Raw genomic sequence first — 12,500 nt, 5'->3', positions numbered from 1 at the left:
TCTACAACGAACTCGTGCTTCTACAGCCTGCACTCAGACAACAAGATATGATGAGATTTTCACATTGTTATTCAATTCAAGTTAATGTCTTTGTAAGGTTGTGGTGCTCCTCGCCACTTTGAACCTCCTCAGGTGTTGTTTTCAATTTCTTAGAGAAAGAGAGACAGAGAGGAGTGGAGAGAAGGTAATGGGGAGAAGGAGAGATATATTGGCAAACCGAGAGACTGAGACAGAGGGGGAGAGGCTGACTTTGACTTTTAAATGCAACAAGTCAAGAGACGTTCACGAGCGAGTGGTATTCAATGACAAAGGACGGACTATAACCGAAACAGGCCCGGACAGGCCAGGCCCGGAAATGTCAAAACGAATATTACTGACCTTGAAATTAGATAGAAAACAATGTATAAACAGTTATGATGTTAGTTAGCTACACAATACCGAAAATTCGGTGAAAAATGAAATGGAAAAAAAAAATGAAAAAAAAAAAAATGAAAAATCGAGCTCCGTGGGGCTAGACACATGACATTGGCCTAACCAAATATCGAAACCCCTGTCAGATTCCACCAAACCCCTCGGAGAAGATGTTGCTTGAAATCGATTACCCCCTAAAAAGACATCTTTTTCGGGCGTGGCTCCGCCCACAATGGGCGCAATACGCCCACTCTAGGCAGGACACAACTACATCATGATATCAACCTCCCACCCAAGTTTCATCAAGATCTGATGATATCATCGGGTAGTTCTACTGCGGACAGACAGACACACAGACACACACATAACGAATATAGTGGTCACTTGATAACTCGTGAACTAATTATTACCCTATGTGCGAAGCAAAAAGCAAGGTTAAGCAATTGGTTCACTTTGTCTGTCTGTCTGTATCCAGACATCAGTCTATGATCAAAGAACTACTTAATTTCAATTAATTTTATATTTTGACCACTGTAGAACATGAATTAAAAAATAAATCGGAACACACACCTGCAGTTTAGCAATACTATGGCTCTGAATTTGGGAAATTGTGCAGAATCTTGTCCCGAGCGTGCATGCCCACAGAGGAGTAGGGTAATTGTTTTAGTCTGTCTGCCTGTCTGGCAGTCAATCAAAATTGAAATTCATTCCAAACAGGAAGCTTACTGTTTTTAGAGATGTCATAAGGGACACAAACAACAGGCATGAATAGCTAATTTAACGTGTTTAATAAGGTGGTGTAAAAGACGGCGCATCAATGGCGGTAAGCTTGCGGGAAAAAAAATTTCCCATAGACTTTAAAACCTTTCTTTTTTAGTGCAAATTTATTATATACTTAAACACTGTAGAACATAAATGGCCTTGTTGGCACTTCCAAAAACCATCAGTTTTAGCAATACTTGGATAAAATGTTGCGCCATTATGCTCGAAAAACACAAAGCCAGACTTTAAAAGACCCTGTCCATGTCCTTTTCTCAAGACTGCGCAGAGTAAGGTGTTCTGTGAACACTCCATTATTTAAAAAGTCCTTCCAAAAACAATCAGTTTTAGCAATACTTGGATAAAATGTTGTGCCATTATGCTCGCAAAACATAAATATAGATTATGCTCGAAAAACACAAAGCCAGACTTTAAAAGACCCTGCCCATGTCCTTTTCTCAAGACTCCGCAGAGTGAGGTGTTCTGTGAACACTCCATTATTAAAAAAGTAAACAAGGAGCTGACACTCTAGGTCCCCCATTTTCTGTGTGCTACACACACACACACACACACACACACACACACACACACACACACACACACACACACACACACACACACACACACACACACACATACATACACACACACACACACACACACTTACTTACTTTTTAAGACGAAATAAATAGCACCGCAAAGCGGGCGTAACCCCTCAGCCCATGAATGGTGAAAGGAAGCCGTGGTGGCCATATTGAAAATCGCAGCGCGCCCATTTTCGAAAGGAACCTTCCTCTACTCAACCCCAACACACACTGCAAAAATTGATTTAATCAGACAAGCCGTTCTCCTTGAAATTGACAGAAACCAAAAGTTGACGGCCGCCTGCCCGGACCACATCCCTGACAACAATACCCCTTAGCCTATTGGGCTGAGGGGTGAAAAGCAAGAAGACCGTCACAAATATTGACAACTACCCAAATTACCAAGATGGTTGCCATCGCATAGTTGCCATAGCATAGGAATATATGTTTGCAATATGAAAGCTAAATGTTCAATGGTTTTTGAAATATTGCATACACAAAAGTATATGGACAGATGATTGGTCAGTCCATCAGATGGAGATCATTCCAATGGCCCCCGTCTCTGACATTGTCAGAGGAGTGGTGGACAAAAAGACAATTTGCACTCCAAGAAGGGCACCAAAAGGCAAGATATTAAACTACCATCATGCACAACAAACATATTGTCGACACCTTCAATCATTAATCTGAAGAAGATTACCTATGGCATAAGGAAAGATAAATAATAACTTTAACTAAAGTTTTACCTCCTATACTCAGTCTTTTATTTCTACTGCCCCTGATATTGATGATGCCGATGAATTCTTCCAAGAGATGCCTGGTGTTGGCTTAACATGGTTGGCTTGAGATCTTAGGGTCCTGAGTTTGAGCCCGTGTCATGCCGTTGCATTAACACCAGGTGGGTTGCCTCAGCCTGACATCCTTCTGAGGTCGGCAAAATGAGTACCAGCAACTGGGAATAGGGGGCATTGCATCAGCGGCATAGCCATTCCCCCAGAAAATGATGCAACCAGCAGCCACAGGATGAACATGAACCACCAATTCTTCCAAGAAAGTCTGATCTCTCTCATGTACAGATTTACACCATCTCTTCTGCAGCTATGATACCTATTCTTTCGCCATGGGTACACATAATCCAGTGGTGAGGCAGTTGCCTTTAAACAACTTGCCTTCTCTTCATGGAAGGCAAATCTGACCAAAGAAAATCTCAGGTCATTCCACAAATCCACAAGCGTGTGTACTCTGAGGAGAACCGGAAGACAATGTCTCACCAACGGTTTTTGTATACGGTACAGTTCCGAAGTTCATGGAGGACCTTGAACACTGAATGGATCAGGATGTAACAGAACAAAAGGACAGTAGAGGAGGGGGAAACACCAACAGCAGGGTTGATGGACAAAATAGAGGGAGTCTTAGAGAAATAAGGGATGTGGGAAAGAAGGGGACACAGGGTGTGAGCAAGACGGATACAGCCGCAAACTCTCAATCACAGAAGTGGTAAGTAAGCCCAGAGACACAGTTTCATCACGGGGGATTGGTTTCCACGGCCCTCAAGCTGAGCAAGGTGTGAGGCAGTGGCACTAGCTCGGAGGGGAAAGCAGTACTCCATCATGCTGCGGATGAAGGCCTTGTAGGTAGGTAAAAGTGAAGGTGTGCCAAGGAAGGTCCTTTTATGATGGAAGCTGCCTTGTCGGCAACTGACTTTGGAGGCCAACATAGAGATGACATTTGCCCAAGAAAGATTATGGCTGATAGTGAGGCCCAAAAGTTTGAGTGGCGGAACTTCTTCAAGAGTATTGTTATGGCAGAAATAGATGGGAGAGTTCGCCAGACGGTGTTTTCGGAGAGACAGGGTGAGAATGTGAGACGTAGTCATCACATAGCTCATAACAGGATCCTCTCTTCTCCTCTCCCTATCAAGGTTGGAGTGCCCCAAGGCATTGTCTTTGGTCCAATCCTGTTTATCATCTTCATCAATGATCTTTCTGATTCGCTGGAAAACCCTCATTATCTTTTCACCAATTGCTCCACCGTCTGCCGTACCACCACTCTTCCTTCAGATTGGCATGCAGCCACCTACTCCCTCTCTGCAGACTTTCTCTCTGAAGGAAACATTTAGAATCACTCCCCCATCTACACTTTTTATCATGGTCTAGGCTCATGAAAGAGCTAGGACACAGAACAGATCAGGACACAATATAACAGAGAGAACAGCAGGAGAAAGGCGAAATGCCCACAGCAGGGCAGCGGGAGAAAATAGACAGAGACGGCCAAACAAGGGATGCAGGTAACGATGATGGGTAGGTGAGAATGCAAGGTGTGGACAAGATCGGAACATAAGAAAACAATTGTATGGGGTGGGGGTACTTTAATGGGTGTTAACTCTTGAAAAAGTGCAGTCCCTCAAAACCTTGGGGGGGGGGGGCTGCCATCAGCTATGTTCTTATTGTTACAGACGCGGTGGTGGATGTTGGTTCACCGAGCGGTTTGGTATGACCGCGCCTGCACAAGTTACCCGATTATACTCGAACGTTGCCGAGTCGCGCTATGCTAGGTCAATGAAGGAAAAGGACACAACGGCTGGGATTCAAATGACACGACACCAAGGGTTCAGTTCTCAAGACCTCCGGAGGAGGTTATATTAGGGCGGAAGGTCAGATTACAGGAATGAGAGGGACAGCATAGAAAGACAGGCACTTAGACACACTTATCTTATTCCCTGACAGACGACAGATAAACAGGACAAAACTGACTCACACGGGGATTGATGGCAAGGAAAGGCAGAATCGATGGCTCCAGGTGCACCTGGGCTCAGGGCAGGATCGACCCGGTCCGGTCTAGAGATGCGGGGAGGTCGCAGCGCTCGGATGTGGTGATTGTCTTCTTCAAGCTGGGGGCGCATCTCACGTCACATCCGGTAAGTCGCCGCGTATATCCGGCGGGGAGTGACACGCCCTCGGCTCGTTAGCTCCGCCCCAGATGGAATCGGCCCGTTGCTTCTCATTGGGTGCGTGCGGGGGGGTTACCGGCTCCGCCCTTGACGAGGGGCTGACAGGGAGCCCCTTCGTGGTAACCCCGTCGGAGCGCATGGTCATGGCGGCTAACCGAGCCGGTGTGAGGACGCACACTCCCCGCACGCCGCGCCGCGCCCCTCTGTTGTTGTAGTTGTTGTTGTTTGGGGAAGAAGATGGGAGGAGGTATGGGAAGGTCCTAAACTCACTACTGGTGCCATATAATCACATTCTGGTGCAACGAAGAGTCAGAATTAATGGAAACGAGTCCTTAACTGACATAGACTAAGAATAACTAGCAAGATGTCCGAAAGTTGTCTACGTGAGATGTGGTGGACCTGGGCACGACATTTAATGGGGGAAAAAGGGGAAGGTCGGTTCTACAGAGTGTTGTTTACAAACAATGGGACTAGGGAATGGGGGATTGGGGATAGTTGGGGAGTATTGGGGAAATAGGGGAGTATTTACAAGCGGATATTGAGGCCAAGTCCCATATCCGCAACATTGCACCCTTCTCTACCCTCGGGGCGTCCCGACCCGATAAATTTTTACCTATTTTAGTGTGGCACTCAGATGTAGTTCCCTCTACTATTAACTCTACCCTGAGTGCGACAGTTTTACAGATATTCACAAATGAGTAAATATGTCCCCCTGCGACGTTGCACCCTTCTCCTCACAGAAACACACCCACAGGATAACCGAATCGCGGAAAGAATCCTCAAACTAAACATACAGCCGGTAGGGAGCATTATTTACAAGACTACGCTGATATTTACACGACGATCCAGGACCTGGTTTTGGAGGGACACATGCAGATGTTATGCATAGAGAGAGCACGCATGCCAGCATCGATACACCAACCCACGAGTGCTCTGTGGCCTACGGCCTTTAATAACGTGCAGAGCACCCTTTCCCAGCACGAAAAGCACCACCCCATAACACAGTCAGCACCATCCGGTGCACCAATAAAGTGTTTATGAATCACCGGTGGTGTCACAGCCAGCCGATGTTCTGCCGCTGGTCTTGCCTTCGTGTGGTGCACTTGGTGTTCTTGCCTCTTTCAAAAAAATAAAGAAAGGCGCCAACCGCGTCCATTTCTCTATTGTGGCCATCAGGGGGCCAACTGTTAGTGGTTCACCTTGTATGGCATAGGTGCCACGTTGACCCATAGGTCCATCCATGGGTGGTGCTTGGCCGCAAAAGAACTGCGGTCCATTGTGGGTGGTCACAAACATTGCGGTCCATATGGTGTATCGATCCCGGCAGCAAGCAGCGAAAGTGCAGGCCCACAACTGCGTAGCCAGCACCTCTCTCTCCTCTCTCTCTACCCCAAAGCCAGATCCTCGGAGGTGGGAGACAAAAGAAGCAGACAAGTGAGTAAGGTGGTAAGGGCGCAAAAGTGCACGCAATGTAAGGTAATGCACACTGGGGGCACATGGGAACCAGGTGAGACAGGTACGTTCCTACCGTACGCCCCCCCCCACCAGGTAACCTACATGGCCCCTCCCTTACCCCTTACTGTATCCACAAAACACAACACTACCCATAAACATCTACTTTACAAATCAACAAACATCCCTACTGTCTTCCCCGTTCCTCCCATAAACCAAATTCGTCTTCTCTCCCTCCTAACCAATCAAATTTGCCATTTTCAACTTTCATCAAAATTTGCCATCTCCAACTCAACATCATAATTTGCCATTACCAATTCATCATCAGTCCCTCCTAGGGAGGGAGAGATGGAATCACCCCAATGTCTCATCCACGTCGTGATGCGTCTTACCAATCCACACAGCAATTCTCATTTCCTGCACAAAACAAAGAAAACACAGGTGTGGAGTCATCATCATCACCACAGGTAAGTGGCTGCGTATGGTGCGACAGGTTCATCAATCCTAACTATTTCCTAAATGACTTTAACAACTTTACACTACCCGGGGTCTTTCTCCGGCCAAACCATTGGCCCTCTTACACTATGGGTTCTAAAAACCAATTCCCATTGGCCAAACTGTGGTGCTTTTCAATTTGGGGTCTCACTCCCCCGATTCATCTCCCGGTGCCCTCGCACAATTTCTGGGCTGTGGCGTGTACCTCTCCCAGCGGGTCTACCCACCTGCACACCTCCACCACTGCAGTTGCCTCCGAGCTTACCTGCTCCTTGCCCTACCTAACTACCTGGGGAAGGCCCTCTGGCGCTCTCCCCACTCGGTGCCCTCTCTGGCACTGGGCTACCCGATCCACACCCGGGATCCTCAGGCACCCACTCACAACTACTGGCTCCCAGAGCCCACCTGCGGCCTCACCTGGCCGACATCCTCACAGTGGTGGAGTGCCCAACTAACTACACACACTAACAGGCTACACGCCCAGCCATTTCCACAACACTAATGCACCCATCCACAACACCATTCTGCAACCGCACCACAAATGCCAATATCCAACCACAATTTACCTATACCCTCTACCTAACACTTACACTACCCGCCCCGGGTACTCGTGAAAGGGGTCCACTCTTCCCCCATCCACACCTTCGCACCATGCACACCACTCCGTACCACTTACTCCAACTCTCTCCACACACTCGTTCCAATACTCCATGTATTCCACACACCTGTGCTCTCACACCTGGTGCCACCTGCACCCTTCTCTCCCCAAGCGCATTCGCGCTGATCCACACACTCACTACTCATACACTGTTCCACACACCTGTCCCGTTGCACACCTGTGCAATCACACCTGTTCAATTCTCACACACACAGCATCATCTCAGCTAACTACTCCCTTCTGAAACTTGCGCTTCCCAGTCGTCCCTTTAAACTATTGCGCTCCCACGTCATTATCAACCACACTAAACTACCTGCGTCCCCACTACAGGTATCAGTCACTAACTAAACTTAACGTTACCTACTGTCATCTTCGCTAGATCCCTATCAATATAACCTAACCCACCCGGGCTAGTTTTCACTGCCATACACCCCATAAGCTATAGCGCATTTGCCCCCCTATGGGAAGGGTGGCAGGGATGCCAGCCTTACCCACCGGGCCCATCGCTCACTACCAATTTTGCATATCAAATTTCAACAAATTAAAAATTTGCCAATCACTACCCATCATCTGCCAATCATTACTGCCAATCCCTTGCCAATCATCAAATTTTGTTTTTCTCTAATTTTGCGTCCAAAACACTATCCTCATCACCCGTCTACTCACTAATACCTCTCGGTGCGCCAATTCCTGTCCAAAGCCCGGCTTCGTAAAGCCAAGCCATGAATGCGGGTTGTTTCGTGGCAGCGGCTGGATGCGTCCGGCATTCGGTGCAGGGACGGGGGCTTACCCGTGCCGAGATCCCACGCACCATCTCGGCACGGAGCCATCCAATGTCCCGCTCTCGACCTGCCGGCACGTCTCACCAAAAAGTGGTCGCCATGACGACCCTTTCTATCGGGCTGCCAGCTCCGCCTAGTGGAGCCCGGACGCGGCCGTTCAAAGCGAGGCCCGGCACGCACCGAGGGCCCGCTTCGGCTAACAGTCGACCTAACCTCTAACCTGGTTACCGTCGATGCTTCACCTGGATTCTTACCCGCATACGCTACACCTTTCGTGCGCATACATCCAGCCGTCTCCATGCTCCTCGTACCTTTCCTTACACACCCAGGTACCCTCATTCCACTCACAGCCTTGGTCACACACCTGACCACCGAACACTTTGGCACACATTCGTTGGTCGCACACCTCACCAACACACCTCTTCGCGCTCCCTCCTCGGTCACCTCCTCTGTGACAATCACAGGTGTGCTCTCATTCGCACACCCAACCACGTGCCTCACCACCAACTCCAGCGTGCATTCCCACTCACGCTCTACCATTCCAGGTGTGCATCCTTCCATCCCAGGTGTACATCCTCGCTCACCTGTCACAACCAACTCACTCTCCTTGTCACTCCCACTACTCTCACCTCCATTCTCGACAGCGCACTCACCCTTACTCTTGACAGCGCACTCTTTCCTCATGCACCTGTCCGTTACAGACCTTTCTCACGCACACTCTCCCGTTACACCCTCTGTAACACTCACCACAGGTGTGCATTCTTCCTTGCCTTTGACAGCGCACTCTTTCCCCATGCACCTGTCCGTCACACACCTTTCTTGCGCACACTCTCCCGTCACACCCTCTGTAACACTTACCACACCGCGCTTCCATGTGCTCCCTCGCACACGCGCTACGACCGACTCACTCTCGCCAGCACCCTCACTACTCCTTGGCACGCACTTTTTCCTCACACACCCCAGAGTCGGACTTTCTCGCACACCTTCTTTTTCGCACACCAGACCTGTCGCACACTTCACCAACGGCCTCTCACGAACACCCGGGTCCATCTCGACCCCCAAGCTTCTTAAATCCCCTGGCGCATCATACGCACGACCATATTGGTCACCACTTACACCGGGTCCTCTTCCTCTTCGCTTCTCCCCCATCACCTGCGAATCCCTCATCCGGTTAATGAGCACATCATCACGATCCGAACACAGACTTCGGACCAATTCTTTTATCTCCTCTTTTATCTCTTTCTTATCCCCTCTCCGTCGCTTCTTAATTTCGCTCACCCCTTCTTCCACTTCTTCTAATTTCTGCTTCACCTCTTTTATTCCCCGGTACGTCTCCTCAAGCTCGTCCTCCAAGGCTACCATGACCGTTTCCATGTGCGTCCTCACCTGCCGGTCCTTCGTCTCCATTACCTCTATCACCTCGTCCAGCCTCGTTGTCAGTCCCTCACGTACCATCTGACATTCCCTCTTCGTCGCTACCAAGTCATTTTTTAGGTCATTTTGTGTCGCTTTTAACCCTCCTATTACCGCTGTGTTCTTCTTTACCTGGTCCGTTAGTTCTTTTTGTCCCTCCGTCAGCTGTTCCACCTCCTGCGTCAGGTCCTCTATGTCCCCTTGTAACTTTACAGTCCCCTTTCTCACCTCCTTCTCCATGTGCTCCTTACAGTGCCTCACCTCCTCGCGCACTCCTCCGACCTCCTCACTCACTCCTCTTCTGATCTCCTCTCCCATCACTTGCATCTCCTGCCCAGATGCCACCCTCATCTGCTCCATTTCCTCCCTGTGAGCATCCAGTTTGGTTTCTACCCCCATTCTGACCCCCTCTATCTGCTGCCCCATTTGTTTAACTTCCCTTTCCGCTTGGTCCCTCATGTCCCTCAATTTGCCTTCCATCCTGTTTTCTAACCCCTCTAACCCATTTTTCACTCCCTCTATCTGATTCTCCTGGGCAGCCATTCTATTTTCTACCCCCATTAACCCCTTTTTCACCTCTTTTATCCCGTTGTCTAACCCCTCAAATTTGTCGTCTAACTTCCCAAATTTCTTGTCTAAACCCTTAAAATTATTGTCTAACGCCTCACCGGTACCCCTCGCTTCGTCCCTCATTACCCCCATTTGGTTTCCCATTACCCCCAATTGGCCCTCTAATCGCTCACTATCAATCCTCATTTGCTCATTCTGAGCCTCCATCCGGTTCCCCATTACCCCCATTTTTGCTTCTAGCCTCTCCATAAGGGCCCCCATTTGCAACATAAAAAGGTTCGGATCCACCAGGGGCGCTGCCACGGTCGCGGGCGCGGTGACCAGCGAGGCGCCATTTTGCGCGTCTACTACCCTCGCTGCTTCGCTCTCCTCGCGTCCCTCAATTTGGTCCTGGACCGACCCTGCCTCACTCTCCCCTACCGGACCCCAGCTGTCTTGATCCGCCATAGCGCGACTTTCAAAATTCGGGTTTTTATTTCCGTAAAACAAATTCAAATTTCGCCGTTATAATTTCGAGCGGGAAACGCGCTCCGGGTCGAATTCTACCTCCCCAACACCAATTGTTACCCTAGTGGTACAATTGGTGTTCCAAAATTTGGGCCTAATAAATTTAGTCCCGGGTCCGAATTCCACTCCTCGACACCAATTGTTACAGACGCGGTGGTGGATGTTGGTTCACCGAGCGGTTTGGTATGACCGCGCCTGCACAAGTTACCCGATTATACTCGAACGTTGCCGAGTCGCGCTATGCTAGGTCAATGAAGGAAAAGGACACAACGGCTGGGATTCAAATGACACGACACCAAGGGTTCAGTTCTCAAGACCTCCGGAGGAGGTTATATTAGGGCGGAAGGTCAGATTACAGGAATGAGAGGGACAGCATAGAAAGACAGGCACTTAGACACACTTATCTTATTACCTGACAGACGACAGATAAACAGGACAAAACTGACTCACACGGGGATTGATGGCAAGGAAAGGCAGAATCGATGGCTCCAGGTGCACCTGGGCTCAGGGCAGGATCGACCCGGTCCGGTCTAGAGATGCGGGGAGGTCGCAGCGCTCGGATGTGGTGATTGTCTTCTCAAGCTGGGGGCGCATCTCACGTCACATCCGGTAAGTCGCCGGGGAGTGACACGCCCTCGGCTCGTTAGCTCCGCCCCAGATGGAATCGGCCCGTTGCTTCTCATTGGGTGCGTGCGGGGGGGTTACCGGCTCCGCCCTTGACGAGGGGCTGACAGGGAGCCCCTTCGTGGTAACCCCGTCGGAGCGCATGGTCATGGCGGCTAACCGAGCCGGTGTGAGGACGCACACTCCCCGCACGCCGCGCCGCGCCCCTCTGTTGTTGTAGTTGTTGTTGTTTGGGGAAGAAGATGGGAGGAGGTATGGGAAGGTCCTAAACTCACTACTGGTGCCATATAATCACATTCTGGTGCAACGAAGAGTCAGAATTAATGGAAACGAGTCCTTAACTGACATAGACTAAGAATAACTAGCAAGATGTCCGAAAGTTGTCTACGTGAGATGCGGTGGACCTGGGCACGACATTTAATGGGGGAAAAAGGGGAAGGTCGGTTCTACAGAGTGTTGTTTACAAACAATGGGACTAGGGAATGGGGGATTGGGGATAGTTGGGGAGTATTGGGGAAATAGGGGAGTATTTACAAGCGGATATTGAGGCCAAGTCCCATATCCGCAACATTATTTTGGAAAAACCGCCCATCAAGTTGGCTTCTTCCTGTGTTACATTTATTCGTATTAGTTTGTAATGTGATGATAGCTGATGATTTGATACATCTATTTTGCCAAAGCACACTACCGTTTACTAGTTTCCACTGCTCTAGCCACAGATGCTTTGCCTCTCCACTTTTTTTATTCCTGCCTTTATCAGTCAATATACATCTGTTTTAGGATTCCGTTTCTCTCCAAAGGTTGTCATCATGGCTGTAATCAATATGATGAAGGATAAAAGTGTGCACCAAATGAGTGACATGAAAATGGAAGTGCAGCCTCTGACTATGGAGGAAATAAAAATAAAGATACGGGAAGCAGGTAAGAGAAGGAATATTACAGTACCAGTCCATTTCTCCACGTTGTAATTATAGTTTATCTTCTTTCTTTTTAAATTGCAGTAAGATCTATTTCATCTAAAGTCTTCATATGTCCTGTGTTTATGTCGTTTTCAATCTTTACGGTCACACAATTCCGTTCACTAATAATGACCATAATAGCTGATTTGTTTTTTCGTTACACAATATTAGAATAATAATATTAATGCTGAGTATAATTGTAATCAGCACCAAAAGTGTTTAAAAATATGAGGTTAAAAGAAGAGACGACAAAAGAATCAGGACTGCTAAGATTGAGACTTGGATGAGAAACCTCTTACAAAAGAAGATTATCACGAATGTTGAATCAAAAAAATC

At 48.5% G+C, this 12,500-nt stretch overlaps 1 protein-coding gene across 1 annotated transcript in view; it reads left to right on the top strand.

Moving 5' to 3' along the window:
• LOC137413133 (polycystin-1-like) overlaps positions 1-12,500 on the top strand; it is a 162,442-nt gene that overhangs the window by 117,872 nt on the left and 32,070 nt on the right. Inside the window, exon 18 of the mRNA XM_078767972.1 lies at positions 12,006-12,126. Within this exon, the coding sequence (XP_078624098.1) occupies positions 12,006-12,126 (121 nt within the window). The remainder of the gene's footprint in view (positions 1-12,005; positions 12,127-12,500) is intronic.

The sequence above is a fragment of the Myxine glutinosa genome, chromosome 14 (genome assembly GCF_964187855.1).
Source record: "Myxine glutinosa chromosome 14, kmMyxGlut1.1, whole genome shotgun sequence".
In the NCBI taxonomy this organism is placed as follows: domain Eukaryota; kingdom Metazoa; phylum Chordata; class Myxini; order Myxiniformes; family Myxinidae; genus Myxine; species Myxine glutinosa.
The sequence above is the reverse complement of the archived record's forward strand: the minus strand, read 5'-3'. Positions and strand labels throughout refer to the sequence as shown.